We start from the raw sequence: 21,652 nt of genomic DNA on the forward strand, positions 1-21,652 counted from the left end.
CACCAGAAGGACACATCAGTCTCCACGCAGAGGGCATCTTGTCTGATCACGATGGACGGGTCACAGGTGCACGGTCAGGGTGCCATGCGCCATGAGGAAGCTCGGAACCACTGTTGTTACGTCTAGGTTTATAGTCATACTAGTAGACCTGAGGACCTTTGTAACTCAACTATATTTCTGGCCACAAGCATGGCTTAGCTCCTATAGGCAGGTAATGTTGCCTCAAGAAATATTTCAGAAATAATCTCACAAATGCAGCCTGTGTATGCGATCGATTGGCAGAGGGCGTGGCAATGAATTAATACAGATCAGATTCAAAAACAGGAAGCGATGCTCTTGCACAAGGTAAGGTATGAAAGTGATCTGTGGACGCGCACAGGCCTGGCCACAGATTCCAGAGTGCATGTGAGCAGGTGTGTGTCGTCGGCTTTCACGCTGGCTGGGCGCTGACTCCGTGGTGATTCCGAGCGTCCCTTTCTCAGTTGCCTTATCTTTGAACAAAGACGTGCTGTTTCCTCCTGAGGCTTTGTCCTCCTGTTTTAGGGAACTGCGGAGTGGAGGCCGTGGCGCCATGTCAGGTCACATGCACACGAGGGTGCAAACAGCTTCCTGAAGTCCACAGGGGTTCCAATGCTCTGAGAGTAAACATTTGATGGTTAGTTATTCTTAGTGGTCTTAAAAACACTCCACCTAAAACACGTTGTCAGTTTGGCAACATAAACAAATTTTTGCTCAAGAGAAAATTCAACTGAGAGCAGTCGTTTTGTTCTCCTGAGTGATGCTGGGGAGAGAAAATAGCGTGCCTTGCATCAGGAAAGCCTCAAAAGGACAATAATGATAATCCGAATGCTTTGTAAAAACATTTACTGGACATCATGCCCCATTGAAACATCAACATGTGTCCGCAGACACTTCTTGTTCCACAGCCGGCGGCAGGACCATCCCCTGAATATGCAATGACTGTGGAAATACTTGCGTCTCCTTGCTCAGGCCATCAAGAACCCTCCATGTGTGCTTGCCCATGCCTCGTTTTATGAGCTCCTTTGCACTGAACATATGGTTAATAGCTACTTACTGAGCGAGTGATGACATAGCGCTGTCCTCAAGAAATGTAGGAAGACTCGGGAAACATAAACACTTGTCTTTAGGATAAATATTCACAATGAACTTATCAACGATTCCAAATTCTTAGTGCACTTTGTAGACTCAGATGACCTAACCAAAAGAGAATTAAAATCAAGGGCAAGAATTTCTGGAACGTCACAGGCCAAGGGACACCCAGGGCCTCCACATGCCAGCCCTTTGGTGGCAAGGATGGTGTCTCCCTGCGCTTCTTCACGGGAGTAACTGCAGAGTCCCACAGGCACTGGCTTCCATGCAACCATGATTCCTGACGTGTGTTACTGTTACCTAATCAGAGCATGGACACAAGCCTGTGAACTTCTCTGTTTCGAATAATGAAAAAATGTTGAAAATGTGGAAATATGAAAATAAATATATAAAATATGTAAATACAGAAAAGATGGAAACCCTAGAGTCAGGACACAAAAATCAAGATTTTGTTTTTAAGATTGGAAAATTTCCTGTTTTTTTTTTTCCTAAAGGCTTTTTTCTGAGAGTGGACCCTCACTGATGGTCTCCAGTATGGACTCTGAAATCTGTGAGCCTCACAAAAGCGTTAATAAGGATGTGCTTCTCGAAGGCAGGGGGCCCTTGCCTGTGTCATCGCAAAGCAGGGCTCAGACCCCAGTGCCAGGCTGGACCCTCTCTTCCTTCCATGGCTGAGGCCTGAGTCCCTCTGCAAGGGTGGGCTTTGAGGAGTGAACAGAGGCCCGTGTCTTGCAAAGGACATTCTCTACATACTTGCTGTGTTGAGGCCCGAGTTAATCCCAGCTGGGACATTCCCCGCCCACACCCCCCCCCCAACCCCGGAGTGCTGTGTCCTCCTTGATTCCCTCTGAGGTCATCCCTGGAGGCCTTGGCGGTCCACACTGGCGTCCCTCTCAGTAACCTTGTCCCTGGACCATGGTGACCATGGGTCACTCTGAGACCATAAGTCAGACTGTGTTACCTGCAAATCCCCCCGAGTTTCTCCCTGTGGGAAAACTCAGCACCCCAGCACCCCGCAGACTGGGGTCCTGCTCCCCTCCTACTGAGCTCTCCAGCCCTCTGCTCCGTTGCAGACGCTCTGGCTCCGTCCGCCCCTGGGGAGGGCCGGTGTGTGTGGGAATGGCGTAGTATTCATACTTGGCGGCAGTGCCGTGACTCCAGAGCCTCTCCGCTCTGTGCTTCTCTCCGTGTCTCCGATGCTCTTGCTTCACCAGCAGTGTGGGTTGGGTGCTCTACACATTTCCTTCTTCTCTGTGCCAGATTTTGTGTTTCAAGCAATGAATATCAAAGAGATTTTATTTCTTGTTGTTGTAAACGATTGCCTATGTCTGTGCCCTATACATGTGAAATAACAAACGTACAACCGGCAGCTCAAACTTGAAGGCATTTGCTGTAGATGCCTGAGAGCGGGTGAGTCAGTTACCCCACAAGGCCACCTACTCTGAAAGAAGGACCCGGTGGATAGGCCTGGTGCCCTTCCCACTTTGCTGACCCAGGAACCCACGTGATCACCTGTTGGGCAGGGCTCAGACCACACCCATGGGTCAGTGTTGGCTGACATGGGTCCGAAAATATGGGTTTTCTCCACATAATGCTTTCCTCTTGATGGAGGTCTGGGGAAGCAGCCATCATTACCCACTCGGCGGCCATCCGGGTGTGGCAGGTGCCAGCAAGGAAGGGACTCCCACTAGCGTTGATTCAGAGAGCAGTGTTAGGATGTGATTGGGGCAGAAGTCCTGCAGATGCATCGATTTCTGTTTGAAAGAGAAATGGAAGAGAAGAAATGGTAATTTCCAGACAAAAAGCTTCTGTTTTTGAAAATAAGGACATTTCACAGGAAGTGAGGAACTCACTCATTTTGAAAGGCAGCAAATCAAGTGATCTTTAATGTGTGCCAACCTTAACCAGGCGCCCCTGAGAGCCAGGCGGTGGGTGCACGCGGGCGGCTGACTGAGCGTGTCCGCGGCCTGAGTGAGCGGCTGTAGAGCAACGACAGTGGCCACTGGACAGTGAAGCGTACGCACTGCGGTCCCAAACCAGGATTAGCGCTCAAGTGTTTTCACGGAAACCCAATTGGGTGCCAACGATTTTAGTTGGATTCTGCAGATAAATGGGATCAACAGAGCATCTTCAGGCTAAGCCACATGCTCTGTTTCGCCACAGATTTGTAAATAAATTAGTGTAGTGACTGCTTGCAGCTTTGAGAAGGGCAGTGTGGTTTCCTCTTTCCCTACAAGCGCGTCTCTAAGTGGCTGCGAGCCGTCTGCCCGTGGACACCACGCCTGCGCGCCTCGTGGGGCCACCCTGCACTGTGCCTCCGGGCCAGCTTCACACTCGGCCAACAGCTGTCCTGACATAAACAGTGACGGTGTCGCCATCGTCGAGCCTTGCGGGCTGTGGTTTTAGCAGCAACAGCTTCAGGGCGGCCGTGGAGCTGTCCTGGGGCCTGCTGTGCAGGGGGAGAAGGAGGTGAGCACGGAGCCAGGGCCCCCGGATCCATTGTTGGGGGTCATCCTGTTGGCATGTGGCCCCCCAGGCCCCAGAGGCCGAGTGCACATGGGTCTGCGGGCCCCAGAAGCCCTCACCACCACCGCGGCCCCCGCCTGTGTGGCTCTGACCAGTGGCCCTCAGCACAGAGACGGAGCCTGTGTCCCTGCTTCCCCGTAGGAGGACCCCACCCCCTGCACCCTGGGGACGCGCTCCCTCTGCCTCGGGCCTGTCGCTGCTTTTGTACATCTGCAGGACCTGGTCCGTTTCACATTTCCATTTCGCGCTTCTGTCACTTTACGTGCAATGAGAATTTGCTCAAAGAGCTCTGAATTTTTTCCTTCTGATTTCGTCTTGTTTTACATTTTCATTTGCCTTCTTTCCTGAGAAATGGCTTTGAGCTACAATCGATCCATGTCATGCAGTGACAAACAGCATTCCAGGGTGACCAGGACAAGGACTCTCCGCTCCAAGAGGGGTGTCCTCTCAAAAGTAGCCACTGAACAAGGCGACGGTGCCTGGACGGGGACAGTAAGTGGAGGCCGGGCCCCTTCCCCCCGCTGCCTCCCCTCCCCTGCCCCTAGGCCGACGGACTCTCAGGGACCATGGGACTGTGTTCGCCGAGCCCTCGTGGCGGCGGACCCCCTGCTCCATAATTGGGACACGGCACCCCCATTCCCGCATGCTTACTCCCCGGCCTCCCAAGTCCAGGGAGGTTAGGAGCCTGGTCCTACCAGGTCCTGCCAGACTCAGGACGCCCACTCCATCTGCTGCGATGGCTACCATGGACCCAGCACGTTTGTTAGGGTCTCAGCGAATATCCGTGGGGTGAGTGCCACGTGTGGCCTGAGCGTGCCCCCCGCAGGCGGACTGGTGTGTGCAGACCCTGCTAAGTGTAGCCGGCGCTTGGGCCTCGGAGTGCGGGACTGAGCTCGCCTCCAGGAAGCTTTGCAGGTGTGGCAGCTTTGTCTTTCTGAGAACAACTCAGTTTTTATTTTCTTTGTTTAAAACGAAGTTCAATGTCTTTGCAAATAAAAATGAAAAGTGTTCTTTTTTGGACCAAAGTACCTCTGAACTACAAAGTAGAGCCCATACCCATGCAGGAAGACGGATGCCATTCAGTCTGTGTTACGTAACAGCAAGAAAGGGCTTTAGCGGGACTGATGTAGTATTTCTTGTTTTAGAAGTAAAGTAAGCATTTGCTTTAACTCTTTTTTGCATGAAAGAATCCTAAATCTTTCTCATGCCCGCAGTCTTGGTTTCCCAAAGTATAGGTGTCATTTCTGACTAGAAACTGCGTGCGGCTTTACTCCGTGTGGGGGTGTGTGATTACGGTAGCAGCAGAAACACCAGCTGGCTGTGTCCCCTCTGAGGTCATGCCCTCCACACACAACACAAGCACCGTCCTTTCTTAAAGCCGCTCTGTGCTGAGGTCAGCCACATGCTAGGCCTTCCCAGACCTCGCGGTCTTCCTCACCTTCACACGTGCCTCCCCGGATGTGTTGAGGCTCATGAGTGGTGGGGATCCCAGGGATCGGGGTCTGCAGGCACCCGGGGCATTGGGGCCGGTTGGTTGTTCCCCGCCCCCCCCCCACCCCAAGGACGCTCCTGCACGTTGGTGCCTGTCTGAGCTGGATGGTTCTACTGGGCAGCAGGGCTCCCGACCACCCCTCCGGGGCAGGGAGCCAGGTCGGCCTGTTGTCCTATTCAGTCTAGCAGCCACCAGTCCTATCACTCACAGCTTCGCTGCCCTTGAGAGCCTCCGCTGAGGCCGCGGTCCTCTGGCCAGATGCAGGAGGTTCTCCCGGGTTCCAGATCATGTGCGACACACCTGCAACCTCCCAGAGAGAATAGCTAAGTAGACCATTATTTTTATTCAAAAGGAACATTCTCCCAATGGTGTGCATTTTCCCTCCAGAGTAGAACCTACCCTTTCAGTTGCCTCACTGTTATCTTCCTCTCCTCGATGGGGACTCACTTCTGTTCTCTGATATGTGTACGTAATGCGGTAGAGACCGGCGTGAATGGACTCCTGCTATCAGCAACTAGCAAGTACTTGCACAATTATACCAGAAACTCAATTGTCAAGGGGGAAATTTATGAAAACCGGAGCGCGTGTGACGGCATAGCATGTCGTTGTCTGGATGGCCAGCCTGCCCTGACAGCACCTCCGCCCTACCCATGCCCAGCGTCTGGAAAACAGGCCCCTGCTGCTCCCCTTCTTGTCCTCGTCATCCTGGAACAGGATGGAGAATAGTGTGGGGAGTCCAGGGCGTTCCCAGCCGTGTGAGTGTGTGGGAACTGGGGCTGCTGGCCGGGGGGTGTCTTGCAGGAAAGGATGTTGTAAGAAGGTGAGTTCCCCATAAGCGCAGTCAGTCTTGAGCCCATGTGGTCTCTGGACTCAGCCTCGTCTTGCTCCAGCAGAGCGACCTCAGGGCACCTCCCGATGCTTCTGAGCGCCAGGACTTCATACGCAAGGTCGACCAGTGGCAGCACCAACCGGAGATCGCTGCGCGGATATCAGTGCTGCAAATCTCTTCTTCCCGTGTAGTGACTTAGTTACTAAGTTAGATACTGTCATTTACAAGAATCATGATCCAAAAGGGGCGCCCGGGTGACTCCATTGGCCAAGTGTCCAACTCTTGATTTTGACTTAGGTCATGGTCTCATAGGTTGTGAGATTGAGGTTGGACTCTGTGCTCAGTAGGGAGTGTGTCTGAGGATTGTCTCCCCCTCCACTTGCCCCTCCCTCCCTCACATGCCTGCACATGCACATATGCTCTCTCTCAAATAAATAAATAAATAAATAAATAAATAAATAAATAAATCCTTTAAAAAAATTGTGATCCAAAATCAATATATGTATTGCAGTGTGCTAATGACCATTCACCTGAGCTCATTAATATTAAGGTACCCCAGCATTCTAATTTCCAAATATTAAACTTGTCTTTCCATGACAGAGAAAGAGCTCTTTTACTCTGTGGGTTTTGTGAAATATGAAAAAAATTGTATGTGCATTATTTCTTTAGGTTGTCCTGGTGCCAAAAAGAATGAATTTCTGACAAGCATCTTGGACGCGCTCTCTACCGACATGGTGCACGCAGTCTCCGACCCCTCTTCCTCTGGCAGGTACGTTACATCAACGTGGAGCAAGGATCTGAGAATAAGCCCCAGTAACCTGAGAGCTGGAAGCCGGTGTAGCCGATAGGTCTCCAGGGCAGGTCAGCTTCTCAGCACTGCAGGAGCCCTCTCCCAAAATTTCAAGTTGCTCCATGTGTCTGGGGGTGATTTGTTTAGCGGGTTTTCCCTGTGATGCAATTAAGCCGCTGAGGGCCGTGTCACAGTGGGCAGAGCCAGAACCAGTGATCCCAGCCATCTCACCAGGTGGTGGCAGGCGGGTGGGCGGGAGGCAGGAGGCAGGAGGCAGGGCCTTTGGTTCTGATGGCTTTGAGCCTTGGGTTTGCATTTCAGAGCTATTGAGTAGACTTTATTTTTAAAAAAGATTTTATTTACTTATTCATGAGAGACACAGAAAGAGGCAGAGACACAGGCAGAGGGAGAAGCAGGCTCCCTGTAGAGAGCCCGATGTGGGACTCAATCCCAGGACCCCAGGATTAGGACCTGAGCCAAAGGCAGACCTTCATCCACCAATCCAGCCAGGTGTTCCTATCAAGTAAATTTTAATACTTGGAATTAAAATGTTGGATTTCAAGTTTTCAATACCCTATGTATTTACTATAGAAAAACCCACATAACATAAGGCTTACCAACTTAAGACCCAAGTGTACAGTGGCATTATTTACGCTGACACTGCTCAAAGGGGGACCCTGAGACTCTGGACGCGATCCCCTTGGACACATGGCAGGTGTTCTGCATGCGTGGGCTTGGGCTTCGGGGTGAGCCCCTATGGTTCCCCAAAGCTCTTCTGTAGCTACCTGCAGATGTGAGGGAGCTCCCAGCACTGCCTGGACCTGACTTCACAGGACTGGACCCTCCTGAGAATTCACAGCAATTTATCTCTTCCTTCTCAGAGGGAGGAGAATCTTTCTGTGTTTATCTCCTTGAGCACTGGCCTTGCTCCCCACTCCTGCCTGCAAAGCCCTGATAATCTCGCCTCTTCTGGATGATCTAAAGCTTTCTGGTCTCCTCAGCTGATGGGCTCCCCTCTCTGTCTCTTTCCTTAGGAGTAAGATTCAACAAATGAAAAAGAAAGGCAATGCTAATAGAAAATGTTATAATCGGGCAGTAAATTAAGCTTAAGAAAGCAAAAAAAGAAAAAAAAGACCTATATTTCAAGTTGACACATTCTTGGAAAGAGTGCTCTAAGCTGAAAAAGTAGAATTGAAGGCAGTAAATGAACTGGTGTGTGAAGAGCTCCCCTGAAAGTCTGGAAATACTCAGTAGTATCCCAATGCCCTGATACCCATGAGCATTTTTCCTAAGTTACTTCCTTCACACCCAGGAACATGGGCTCCTCCAAGCCGGTAGAGTCTAGACAGTGGCAGCCAGTGGAGCAAAAGGGCCTGTAGGGGCTCGCGCCCTGTATTTGTCCTCTTCCCCTTAGGGAGAAGGCACGCTCTGACATCTGGGACATTTTCACAGGTGTGGCACAAAGCCAGATCTTCTGGGAGAGTTTTTAGTGATTTGTATCTTAAAATATCAAACTTTGTTTTAATCCAAGGGAAGAGGTCTAGTTACCTCTTTAAGTGTATCTTTACTTGCATCTTTCATTACCCTGTGGTATAAAATGGGATTGTTGGTGAATCCCACTTATAGGAGTTGAGACTCTTGGGGCCCCAAGGTGACCTGCCTGCTCCTTGGAGCCCAGAACCTGGGACAAGGGGGCTTCCGTCCTTAAAGACTTGGCCAACACCGAGTGTGTCATATGCACGCATAAACTCATGGTGTCATCCGCAGTTCTGAAACCAGCGTGAAGTATTCTTGCTAAATTCCCTTCTCTAAATTATGTTTAAAAATTGCTCTGCGGAATGGCGAAACGCACAGGCTTGGGCACCCACGCTGTAGGCGTGATGAGCGGGGCACCCCTTCTAGGAGAGTCGGGGTGCACGGCGCGCCCTCCGTAGACGGGCGAGGCCCGGGGGGAGGCCGGCCGCGCCTGATGACCTGTGTGCTCTTGCAGGCTCTCAGAACCCGACCCCAGCCACACCCTCGAGGAGAGGGTGGTCCACTGGTACTTCAAGCTACTCGATAAGAACTCCAGCGGGGACATTGGCAAAAAGGAGATTAAGCCCTTCAAGAGATTCCTTCGGAAAAAATCAAAGCCCAAAAAGTGCGTGAAGAAGTTTGTCGAATACTGTGACGTGAATAACGACAAATCCATCTCCGTGCAAGAGCTGATGGGCTGCCTCGGGGTGACGAAAGAAGAAGGTAAAGCAAACGCAAAGAAGCACCCTAGTAAGAGCCTTTCTCGTTGTTTTGTGCTTTGTGATGCGTCAGGTCTTGACACCTGCTCCGTTGGCTTCTTTAAGCGTAGCTTGTCCTTTCCGTCTGAGGGGGCCTCTTACCTGTAGGGCGTTTGTCTGTAGAAATAATAACAGACCAGCCGTAGCCCGTCAGAGGGAGAGGCTGGTCAACTGGGGCGAAGCTGAGCGTTGTGTGAAGACGCGCCCTCTGGCTCCGGCCTTGGTGGCGACGTTCCAAATGTGTTTGATGCCAATCTGGAAACCACTGGGAGTCACTCTATGCCCCTGTGTGTGGACTCCAGCCACACGTGCGGGCCAGCTCATCGGCAGTTGCATAATTCCTGTTACCCAGACCAGCTACGTCGATAGTTGAAAACACCCTGTTAGCTGTTTCACCCGCCGAGCACGTCCTGTGAAGGTGGCCCGGCCGACCACACCGACTGCCGTGGAGACAGACCTACAGTAGCCGGAGCCCGCTGGCTGCATGCACGTGGTGGACTCGGTTTCTCCATTGGCACAGCGCACGTGCTGGGAGGCTTTGCAGAGGCGTCACCAGTGTTTCATGATTCTGTTCTCCTACTACCGATGTCGGTAACACCTCTGAAGGAGAAACCAGGCTTGAGGGTAGAGGATAGGGAGTGAGTTCTTCGTGCTCCGCGAGACCCTCCCAGGTCTGCACTTGACTGTGCAGATGGCCTCGGGGCGGCTTCCGAAGCAGTGGCTCCCGTCTCTCCTTTGTCCCTATGTCCCCAGCTCTTTTCACAATGGTCACTCGCCACCATCCTGCTCCACAGAGTCCAGGCTGGATCTGTGTCCCTGCTAATGTCTCTGTGAGAAGTTAGTCTTAGAAAAACTAGGCTTTGTTTGGAAGCCTTGAGTGCAGGGTGTGTGACGCTTGCACCTCATGCCATCCTGGAAGAATCTGGAGCAGAGGCCAGTGGCGAAGACGCGGGGCTGCCCTCTTGGCTCACCCTGCAGGGTGCAGGTGGGAATGGAGCCAGGCTCAGAGTCTCACAGTTGGCAGGCAGGGGGAGGGCGCACCGGGGCTGTGACTGTGTGCCAAGTGTGGCCCTTGGACCAGGGAGGCAGCGCAGCGCTTGGGCTGAGGAGCCTAGCAGAGGTCTCTGTGGGAGGGATGTCTGGGTGCAGCCATCAGGATGTTGGGGGAGACCCAGTGGGTGCCCTGGCCAGCCCTGGGGATGCTGTCCTACCTCAGGCCCTCGGGCGTCTAAGAAGCCAGCGGGTAAACCCTGCTCGGCCGGGGAAAGTGGCAGCCTGACAGGCACTGTAGCTGTGTGACGGCCCAGAGAAGAGCCTCAACTGGGCAAATTCACACTGCTGGAGGGGGGCTGTTTGTCTACCTGCCTTGGGGTGATGGGGGTGGGGGACTGATTGTCTGGTACCTGCTCTGAGGTGATGAGGGCGAGGTGCTGGTTGTCTAGTACCTGCCCTGGCAGTGATGAGAGTGGGGTGCTGGTTGTCTGGTACCCACCCTGGGTGATGAGGGTGGGGGGCTCATGGCCCAGAGAGTGAGAGCCGCACAGGGGCTCTGGATGGGCTTCTTTAGAACTGGAAGTGTGATCCCAGGTGAGTTGTTTGCTGTCTCTGGGGACCAGCTCATCTGGTCAGCAAGTCCCCTGCTGGCAAAGCATCCAAGAGGCTCCCCAGTGACTGAGTTCAGGCGGGACAGTACAGGCCCCTTCCTGGCAGGGTGACCTCCTCAGTTACCCAGGAGGTGTCATGGACAATGGGGGGAATACAGATCCTGACCTTGGCGGGGGGGACTCAGCGCCTTCCCGGGTCGCCGAGGTGGAGTGGACCTGGGATGTGGAGATTGTGTGGGCTCTGGCCCCGCAGGGAACAGTGCGCTGCTGCAGGCGTCCAGGCTGCCCCCCACCCCTGCACGGCCGTGCTGAGTGGCCAGCGGCCCCCAAGTGCATCTCCCCCGCCCCAGGGGTCCTGGAGGGTCCCCACGGGTCCCCGCGGGCTGCAGGCCGTTACCATGCGGCTCAGGCCGGAGGCTGGCTCTGCCCCTGATGTGGGGCAATGCGGAGCACAAGCTCCGTCTGGGAAGCGTGCGTTCACCAGGAGGGTGGGGGCGCCAGGGGCCGAGGGACCCACCTGTTCCCAGGGGGGCTGATGCTCTAGGCGGTGCAGCATCCTGAGCGCGATCTGGGCGTCTGCATGCACCGGACTCACGCAGGGACAGGGCGGGAGCGCACCCCACCTGTGCCCAGAGGAGGGGCGTGAGTGCCACAGCAACGATGATGGGCTCCCTTGACACCATCACCCTTCACCAGAAACCCCAACTGCTGCAGGGCTGGGCTTAATTCCTGGGTAGCTCTGTGCAGGCGGATGTATCTGAAGTTTACAGTCATGTTAGCATGTTAACAACCAAGGAGATGGCTGATGAACCTCCTCCAACAAAAAAAAAAAAAAAAAAAAAAAAGAAAACCAGCAAAAATTTGGTAAACGTGGCAATTTGGTCAAAAATGAGCATCGGGGATTTGGATTCATAATTAGTTGCTTTAGCAACTCTTATTTCCCTGGAGGAATTTAACTTCTTTCCTACTATTATTTTCATTTCCAATTCATTCCTTGCTCCTGCCTTGTGTACCTTGAAATTGCTTTTGAAAAGTAAAAAAAAAAAAAAAAAAAAAATATTCAGGCGAGGGTTAGTTTGGACTCTCTAAATATGCAAACTGTTACCAGTGTCTCTTGTTGCCTTCATCTTTACTCACCACTTAGCAATGTATGTTTTATTCTTAAAAAGAAAACACACACACAAAAGAAAACTCAGAAATTAAATAAAAACCAGATAGAATGCCATTTTTCTCCGTCATAATCAGACCCGAGCCTGTACCCTTCCCTGAAATATTTCTGTGTGGATACCCACCTGCGTGCATGTACTAAGACGTTTCACTACAAGATGGGGTCTACATACATGTACTTTCTAATCACACTTATTTTACGATATTACACAAGATTTTGCCTGTAAAGTATTGGAATATAACCAAGGATGTGTTATTGGAAGGTTTGATCTAAATTTTCACTATTGCAAAAAAAAAAAAAAAAGTAGAAAAGAAAATGAATTAACTGAACTATTGAGAAATGCTAAAACCAAGAAAGGAAATGTTTCTAAATAACTCAGAAAAAAAAACATTCACAGAACATTGTGTCATTCCCCCGTTATTCTCCAAAATGACCGTTACACAGAAACTCGCCAATTAAGAAATACTCATTTTTGACCAAATTATCTCTTTCAAACAAATTGCCATGCTAGCGGGGTCCCTTCCAGGCACACTGCCTGACGGACAGATTGTCCTCTCCTGGGTCGCCCGGAGCAGTCAGTAGCAGTTGTACCTATGATGTGAACACTCCTGACTGTCCCTGAACGCCACACCAGGCAGGTGGCTATGAAACAGTCCTCTTCTCTCTGGTGGTCTCGTATTTCTATCTGTGGTGTTGCTGCCTGTGGCTCCTTGCTGGGGTGGCCCTCTCAGTGGGCCGGGAGGGTGGGAGGAGCCAGAGGGGAGGAAGGAGGGAAGCTGGGAAGGTGGACGGTCATCCTAGGAGCCAGGGAGGAAGGCAGGTGCTAAGGAGCTGGACCCCAGGAGTGCCCGAGGGACGTGGGAGGTGACCGTGGGGCCGGGTCTGAGCCTCCTACCGTGAGGCCACAGGGCAACCACTATGCATCTCAGTCATCTCCCTCCACCTTCCATTTCCCTCAAGGATTTAGAAAACTTATTTTGAGCTGGACATGTTAGTTTCTCATGATTTAAATATGAAACACCCAGGAGATGTCAAAGATCTGGTGTTCCACACTGCCTAGGCCCTCGCACCCCCTGGGAGAGTTTCACAGGGTCGGAAAGGTCTCGGGTGAGTCCACTGTGCTTTGCAAGCTTTGGTAAAAAATGTTTAGAAACATTTTTCTATGTTTGGACTAGAGCATCTGTAATTTGAGGAAGTGTGTACATCATGAATTTATAAGCCACCACAGATAACCTGTGCTTTCTCTCTATTCCCATTTTCTCTTATAAATAAGTTTGCAAGTTTTCTCTTGTAAATCACTTTCTTAGAGTGATTTTGATCTTTTCCTGAAAAATTATATTGAAACTTTCATGAGTTAAAGAGTATTTGGTTTTTAATAATGTCTTTTTTCTTTCCCCCCTTAGCCCCTAGAGCTAATGCTGAAAGCGCCTCTAATAGACAGGTGAGTATTATCGTCTGTATTTTAGCATTAATGATTTACCGGTTTAATCATAGGCATTGACAGCTTAGGGTCCTGTAGATTTGGAAAGTGCCTTCCCAAAAAGGAAACCATCCAGGAGAGGCAACATAACATACAGATACCCCCATGAGGCTAAAAATAGCCTCAAAATTCTATCAAAATCATCAACTTGTGAAGTCATCAACTTAAAGATTTTGTCTTTTTTTTCTTTTTGAAATTTCAATCGTTTTTGATATTTTTAGAAAAAATTCAAAACTGGTTGTTTTGTGGAATTTTTTTTTTTTTTTTTTTTTTTTTTTACAAACAATTATCCAGGGTCTTGCAATTTATTTCTTACCATCTGTTAAGGAGATTGCAGGGACAGGAGACCCTCTGGGCATTCAGGTGAATGTTCTCTTTTCATCTGGGGATCTTAATGAGACTATCTTCTGCTCCAAAAGGGATTTTCAGTTTCCCCGCCTGTGTGTGTTTACAAACATATTTCTGTGTTTCTGACTCCTGTGTCTCTGCAGGTGCAATTAAAGCAGATAATTGTGCTGGCTTTCCCCAGCACCCCATGCACACCTGTCCAAAGTCTAGAATATTTTCCAGAGGATCAACAGGTGTGGATGCATTTCTCCCTCCCTCAAAGCCAAGGCAAAATCCTCCCTCCTTATGACCACTCGCCAATTTGTAATTTATTTGGTCTTCCCTGTTTGATGTCGGTTGACATTTCCTAAGGCAAGCCCTGCATTTGTTGTGGGTTTTAAGTGGAGACCTCCAGTGCACACCTTCAATGTAACTTGAAACCATTTCATTAGGAAAGCCATGTGATATGGTTTTCTTTGTTTAGCGAGTGTTTAGGGTTTTAGCTTCTTAAGTCCTACCACAAATCACTTATGCTTTAGAACAGGGCTGGCCTGAAAGCCGTTAGCGCAGGTCAGGTGCCTGCAGTAGTGACAACTGCCACACATGCACTGCTCTCGACCGCGAGTAAACTCTGCTCAAGATGCGAGCCTCCCTCTTCGGCTCTTTCCCAGAAAACGGAGCCAGAGCAGCTTCTCCAGCTCTTTTTATGGTGTTCGAATAGGGACTGACTTCCCAGCCATTGATGTAAACTGTGACCCTTGGATTAAGTCCCCGGCCAAGGCCAGCTGTGGCTTGCACATGATAAAATGACTGAAGGCCATAGATGTTTCTTTGAAGAATAAACAATAGGACCGAGCACCAAAATCTTTCACTATGTGAATAACCAGACAGGAAATGTTGGATAAAGGGGAGTTGGGATGATACCGGAGCCAGTACTGGATCAGACAGCGAGTGGAGCTTTCTGAATATCTCACGTCCCTGGTGGGCCTCCATGCCCCCACATCGATGTGGATGTGGGCTAGGATGTCAGCCCCGTCTCCTCCAACAGGTTTTTTTTTTTTTTTTTTTTTTTTAAGATTTTATGTATTTATTTGATAGAAGTGAGAGACAGAGAGCACAGGAGCAGGGGAGCAGCAGAGGGGGATAGAGAACCAGGCTCCCCACCAAGCAGGCTCCCTGATGCAAGACCCGATCCCAGGACCAGGGATCATGACCTGAGCCAAAGGCAGACGCTCAACCACTGAGCCACCCAGGCGCCCCTCCTGCAACAGTTCTGACACGCTTCCAGAACCGAGGAATCCGCTGATGGCTTATCTTTAACCACAACAAATCAAAACAGAACTTCCCATTAGCTCCAAGCAGGAGATACGCTCCTTTCTCTTCCAACTACCTACTAGTATTTTTATCGTGAGGAGGAAAACCAGCCCAGAAGCCTTCTAAGTATTTAAGTTTAATTATTTTAAATGATGAAGCAGATACATGGATCAATTCATATCGGTACCCTTGATCAATTGGTACCCTTGGAAAATTAGATCTAGAAGATGGTAGATTGCTTTTCCTTTTCATCCCAAATTGCTTTCAACTGGCAGCCAGGGTGCAGAATTCCTGTAATTAGCAAATAAACTTTTCAAGTTGCATTTCTTCCTGGGGAGATAAACTTATAAATGGAAAGGATGAGAAGAAAAATTAAAAATCAATGATGCCTTTATTAAACTTGAAGCATAAGTTAGATTATTAAAATTATCTTGTATAACATCCAAGGTGACAAGAGACTGCATGGAACATTTAATGTACTGAATCGAGATATTTAAAGCAAATGTTAAGTTTCTCAGCCAGTAGGTCTTTCTGATATTCCTAATCACTGAGAGGGAGGGAAGTGTTTGGAATTTAATGTTTGCATTGTATTTTTATTGATCCTTACGCCCAAAAATATCAAACCAGCACTCTTTCTTTTTGCATTAAAAAGAAATATATTGGTTTTGCCCTGTATCAACAGGTCGACTATGTCATCCCTAGAAGGCAAGCCTTAGTCTTCACAGATGAGGAGGGATGTCCAATGATGCTTTTCCTAATGATGTCTCCGTTTCTTTTTTTCAGCCAAGGAAGCAAGGATAGTGGCTCACACATCCCAGGCGGTTCCTAGACATGTGGGAGACTCCCTCACCAAAAAGCAATTAAAAACAAAAACAAACACATAGTATTTGCACTTTGTACTTTAAATGTAAATTCACTTTGTAGAAATGAGATATTTAAACAGACTGCTTTAATCTGTGAAATGGAAGGGCTGGTTTCAGAAAACTAATCACATACAATGTATGTGTCCTCTTTTGACCTTGGAAATCTGTACTTGGTGGAGATGTATTTTGAATGGCTTTGAGCTTAATTTCTTTATCCTACACATGTTGACATAGTAGAAATCTTAGCCTCAGGCACGCGGTCCCCGCCCTGTGCCTTCCTCCCCGCCCCGGGCACTCACTCCTAGTCAAGCCACGTTCGCTTCCTTTGAGATCGGCTGTGCCCACAGCATTTTTGAATCTACGCCGGAAGCTTCCCTAGAAGTTTGCAACCTGCTGCTGTCCTCATCATACAGCTAACAAGTGCATGGGTTTGTTTGCTTCTTGGAATTTTGTGTTAGTTTGTTTAGTTTTGCTGTGCAGAGATCCCGTTCATGCGATGAGTCACGCAACCACTAAAGCAATCTGATCATTCCAGGTAGCGCCCTGGTAGAAAAGACCATTTTTTCAACCTCTCTTTGGTGTGCTGCTTTTCCTTTTAAGCTTCTGTTTGAGCTTTGCCTGAGGCTTGGATTAATCACGCAGTAAATACTAGAGGATTGCCCCTGCTGTCCAGAAGCAGCGTAAACAGGCCCATCGTTCAGAGAAGTAGATTTAGTCAGAGCGTGACCCCGCCAGCGCTTGTCTGCCCTGCGTCTTCTCTTACACGTGTCCACTAGCCATCCCACCCTGGGCCACTCTGGGGCCTATTGCAACGTTAAATCACCACCTGAACAAATTTGGGGTGTGCTCCTTAGAGAAGGCTCAGCCAGCACAAATCAGCCATGTGCTAGATGCTGAACAAGTGCCTGCAGGTCCCCAGCTTCCTTCTTTCCTGGTGGCCTCAGGAAATTCACCCGAGTGGCACTTGAGAGAGCAGGGTCAGGAGCTGAATGTCCACAGCGTGAGCAGCAGGACCAGCCCGCAGCTACAACCAGCGGCCCCCAGCAAGCGTCCCCTGGCTCGATGGAGCCATTTGGAGGACGGTCCGAGGGCTGTGTGGGCCAAGTTGCGATGCTATTTCAGCTCCAACTTTTGGTTGGAAAAACAATCTTCACGGCCCCAAATCCCCCAACACACGTCATGTAAAATGATCTCTGTGCGTCTGCATGAAGATATTTTATGAGGCTTCTTACTTATTTAAACTGTACGGAAGTAAAACCCGAAACTTGGGAGCCACAGAACCAGCTTAAGTGTGTGTCATCATTGTTTAAGAAACAGTTAAGATCCTAAATTTATTGGATAACCCTTTATATTTCTGAACTTCGAATTTAATCATTTTTTTTCTTAGATTCAAATAAAATATGCTATCAAAAACCCTGCTTACTGTTTTCTTTCCGGCAAACAGCCATCTCTAATTGCTGAATCCTAACGCTGTCTCGGTCGAGGAGGCAAAGGCAGCAGTTCTGGGCTGCAGTGAATGAATCCTGGCTCTGCCCCTCCAGCGCTGTGAGTTTGGACAAGTTACTTAAAATTTTTGTGCTTTAGTTTCCTGCTCCATAAAACAGGGAGGTTGGCGGAATGCACCTCCGGGTGAAGATCGTGCAAGTGGGACTGTGCCCTGCTCGGGGCCTGGCACAAAGGATATAGTGTTTGGCCCCATCACGGGAAGCAGTCACTCACTTGTGAAGACCTGAGCGAGGGCTGCCGAATACACCTCATGCTGCCAGATGCTGTGGCAGGCTACAGAAGGAACAAAGAAGGTTCTTATTTTGATTAAAGCTATTGCTGTTCACTAAGCCCCAAACTAGAAACCTGAGGCCAGCTCTCCTTTTCTTTCCAGTCCCAATGTCCCGTCCCAGGCTGGGCTCCCAAACGTTTTAGTTGGGATGTTGCTGTCGCTTTTTAAGCACTCATGCTTCCTTTAGAATTCTCTACTGCCTTCTCTAAGATTTTCACTCTTGCACAGTTTTCTCTCTACTCAGAAAAGAGTGATCTTTGTAAAGCTCAATCTTAGCAAGTCAGTCGTGCAGGAAAGACCATACCGGGAATGGAGAAGGGAAACCCAGCCCTTGGGAAATGCTCATAGATGGAGTGGGCCCTGGACAGGGTTCTAGAGCAGGGAGGAGAGGGTGAAGGGTTCAAGTTGCTGAAAGAGCTCCAATAAGGAGGGGTGAGCAGGAGAGTACAGGTGGGCATGGAAGGTAGTGAGCCGGGGTGCATGCCCTGGAGCAGATGGTTCCTGCTGCAAAGTGTGAAGATTTCAAATCTAAAACAGAAATCTCTTTTCCTTTACATACCTAGTGAGGTCATTTTCAGTGATAGATGCCTCCCTCCCCGACTCTGCTCATGTTTAAAAAGGGTCTCCTGCATCCTTGTCAAAAACCTCCGGGATCCCTGGGTGGCGCAGCGGTTTAGCGCCTGCCTTTGGCCCAGGGCGCGATCCTGGAGACCCGGGATCGAATCCCACGTCGGGCTCCTGGTGCATGGAGTCTGCTTCTCCCTCTGCCTGTGTCTCTGCCTCTCTTTCTCTCTCTCTCTCTCTCTCTGTGACTACCATAAATAAATAAAAATTTAAAAAAAAAAAAAAAAAAACCTCCAAGTTAGGGATTTTTTAGAAGTATACTGAGCAACTCACAAATCATGCCCATAAATGTTATATCTGGCATGTTTTAAAGTTATCAAGGCGAAAGTCATCAGCTTTTTTTGAATCAGTGCACAGAAATGACTGACATAATCATGAACTGCCAAGGGGACAGAGACATCAAGCAAGCAACAAAGCTGCCCCAGAAAGTAAGAATGCATGTGGCGCTAAAGTCAGGGCCTTATGGTGATGATGGTGATGGTGGTGACAATGGTGGTGATGCTGATGACGATGGTGATGATGGTGATGGTGATGATAGTGATGATGGTGATGGCAACGATAGGGATGGTGATGATGATGGTTTTCTCCCTAATCATATAATACTACATGGATCAAAACTGTAAAAAGCCTTTTTGACTAATTAGATATTTAGCCAGTTTTGTTATTTCTTCATTCTAAAAAGTTATTTTAGCCTTCTTTTACTAAAATGCTGTCAATAAGCCACTCTAAGATTCATGGCTTAGAACAGCCCTTGTTTATTCTTGTTCATATTGCTTTGTGTTGGCTGGGGTTGGCAGTCTAGTCTGGGCTCAGCTTGACACTCCTTCGTGCCTAACACTAGATGCAGGTGTGCCCCATTCCCTCACTCTCTGTGGCCCAGTAGGCCATCAGGGGCATGTTCCTGCATGGCTGTGGATGAAGCCACATCCAATAAGCCCAATGAGCACAATCACATTCAAGCCTTAGTTTATGACCTGTCTGCTCATGTCTACTGGCCAGAGCCCATCACATGGCTCAGAACAAATCACAGGGCAGGAAGAGGCATGCTGCCCACCAGGAGGCCAAGGCAGGGTGTGGGAATGAAACCTTATTTATGGTAGGGAAGACCTGCCACCTGGACTGCAGTCTTACACACAAGTGTCTCCTGAACCTCTTGTTAGCAATGCTCAACGTTCAGTGGTGCAACTGAGCAGATACAGGAGGGAATGCATGTCAGTGTGCAGAGTAGGAGCACAGACATGCTGGAAAAACAAAACTGAAGGCATCACCATTTACCGACAATGTGACCTGTTTGGTATAAAACAGGCATTTAAATGATGGCATTATGAACTTAAACTTACATGTTGGGACGCTTCTGTACCAAGTGATTCTGAGTCTCCCCCCTTAGGAAAGTATCAAGAACAGGGAAACTTGAATCTGAAACCCTGAACAACCCATATCAGGGTAAAAAGGCCAGGTCATTCCTACAGAAAGAAATTCCCTCAGGATGGAAATATGGGAATTTTTGTTTGGGAACTGACTTTATTTATAAAAAACAGGGACTAGAAAGCCAAGCATATGAGCCAGTTTCCTCCCATCACGAGCCAACAGACTGCACATAGGCCAGGTTGATGCCATTTGAGAGTGAGGCTTGCTCCTGTATATTGCCTGAGGGTTCCCACGTCTTTGCACAGGCCACCAGACACGACAGAGGGTGGGGGGACAGGCAAAGGGTTGTGCCCACTGAATGTGGCACATTTTATACCTCACAGCTTCCCTGAGCCCAGCCAATAGGCTTCCAATAAATGTCATTGCTGCCGACACATGTCATCTACATCCCTAGCTTTAGCTTTAGCTGCACATTTGCCGCCAGGGACAAAGCAGGAGTTCTGTTGAGAAAGCCGAGGGGAAAGCAGTTACTGGCAGGCAGCGATGTTTGCCACAGCCACCCTCTGATATTTAATGGTACACTCATAATAATTTTTATTCCATCTTATATATTTTATGCGAAATAAATACCTTCTTTTCTCTGGACATCTGGAGGTTAAGTACTGATAAAGTTGACAACTTAATTCAATTCATGTGTGTTTCCTAGCAGAAAGGTTTTATACATCGTGTTATTAATTTTTTAACTTCAGGACAAATATTTTGTTTCCTTGAATTAAAGTGGAAATTATGCTCTGAATATATTGTTTCTTTGTTGAAAAAGATGGAATTTTTATATTCCTCACCAGCCTGTTTTTATATCGCCTTTTCAATTAACTGTGGCTACCGTAGTTAAGAGGAAAGGTGGCTTTTTATTGCTTCTAAGGATCTTGTAAGTGTGCCTTGGGGTAAGACGCTGACTGTTTTAGTTTAAAGGCACATATTCATGATTCTCTGAGTGTTATAATAGAAGACCTCAGTTTTTATTACTTAAAATATGGTGAGTCTTTTACTTTTTCATCGAAGAGAATGGTCTTTCTAATTTGGTTAGTAATTTTATTAACTGAGCCTTGTTATAATAAAAGAAACACATTTCTAAAAAGTAAGATACCATAAATAATTTAATGTGTTTTAAGATGGGTTTGGGATTTGGTTTGGTAGTGGGTTTTTCTTTTAATGGTGAAAGAAATAGCACTGAGGGGACTAGGAGGACGTGTATGGTGACAAGCACAGCATCATATACAGAATTGCTGAACCACTGTATTGTACGCCTGAAAGTAATATGACACTGTATGTTATTAAACTTGAATAAAAAAAAAAATTAAGGAAACAGCATTTCTGAGCTGAGCTGTTGGTCCTGCTCTGATCAGAGCCAGGCAGGTGTAAGCTGGAGGGCCATGTGCACAACAAGAGTGACTCCCGCCAACGTTGCATCTAAACAAAAGCTGCTGACAGTGATTTCCAGATGTTCTGACGCTGGGCTACGTACTCGCTGAGCCTTCCGCTGAACTCCTCCAGTTGAGGAAAGAGGAATAAAATAGAAGCAGAACATCCCAGTCGCAGCATTCAGACCTGCAGTGGACGGCAGTTCTTGCATGCCACCACTTAACTGGAGCAAACCAGGAAGGCTGCAGCCCCTCGATGGAGCCCTTCCTGAACATGCCACTTACATTGCATCAGGTCCTCCACCCAGAGCCTGTACTCAGACATTCACCATTCCTCAAAGCACATACTAATCACATGAAAGAAGCTCTGGAAAACTATTTGGATGGTTGAAGATGACCCCGTTATTCCATGAACATTTTAAGTAGGAAATATAAGACTATGTCCTCCACTTCATCCCTGTCTGTCTACATTTAGTGTAGTTATTTTTTATTTTTCCAAATATATTTGCCTGGAAAGTATATCTATTGAGTGAAATATTTAGAAATAAATAACCTGTCATTTATTATGATTATCAGAATATATTGCAGAGAAAGGAAAATAGTGATAACAGAAAATTGGACACATTGATGGGGAAGCTTCTCAGTGAGGAGCTAATGTCGCAGCCCTGCGAGAGCGGGTAGGGGAA

General features: G+C 48.5%; 1 protein-coding gene across 3 annotated transcripts in view; it reads left to right on the forward strand.

Annotated features, from left to right (window-relative positions):
• Positions 1-17,189, forward strand: part of SMOC2 (SPARC related modular calcium binding 2) — a 158,615-nt gene extending 141,426 nt beyond the window's left edge. For 2 of the 3 annotated variants that reach the window (XM_072831189.1, XM_072831197.1), the window contains exons 10-13: positions 6,627-6,726; positions 8,738-9,012; positions 13,196-13,233; positions 15,697-17,189. In XM_072831189.1, coding sequence (XP_072687290.1) covers positions 6,627-6,726; positions 8,738-9,012; positions 13,196-13,233; positions 15,697-15,714 — 431 coding nt within the window. In that variant the 3' untranslated portion in view covers positions 15,715-17,189. The remainder of the gene's footprint in view (positions 1-6,626; positions 6,727-8,737; positions 9,013-13,195; positions 13,234-15,696) is intronic. The other variant, XM_072831208.1, reaches the window with a different exon arrangement.
• Positions 17,190-21,652: the final 4,463 nt, after the last annotated feature.

This window comes from Canis lupus, chromosome 1, assembly GCF_048164855.1.
Source record: "Canis lupus baileyi chromosome 1, mCanLup2.hap1, whole genome shotgun sequence".
Lineage (NCBI taxonomy): Eukaryota > Metazoa > Chordata > Mammalia > Carnivora > Canidae > Canis > Canis lupus.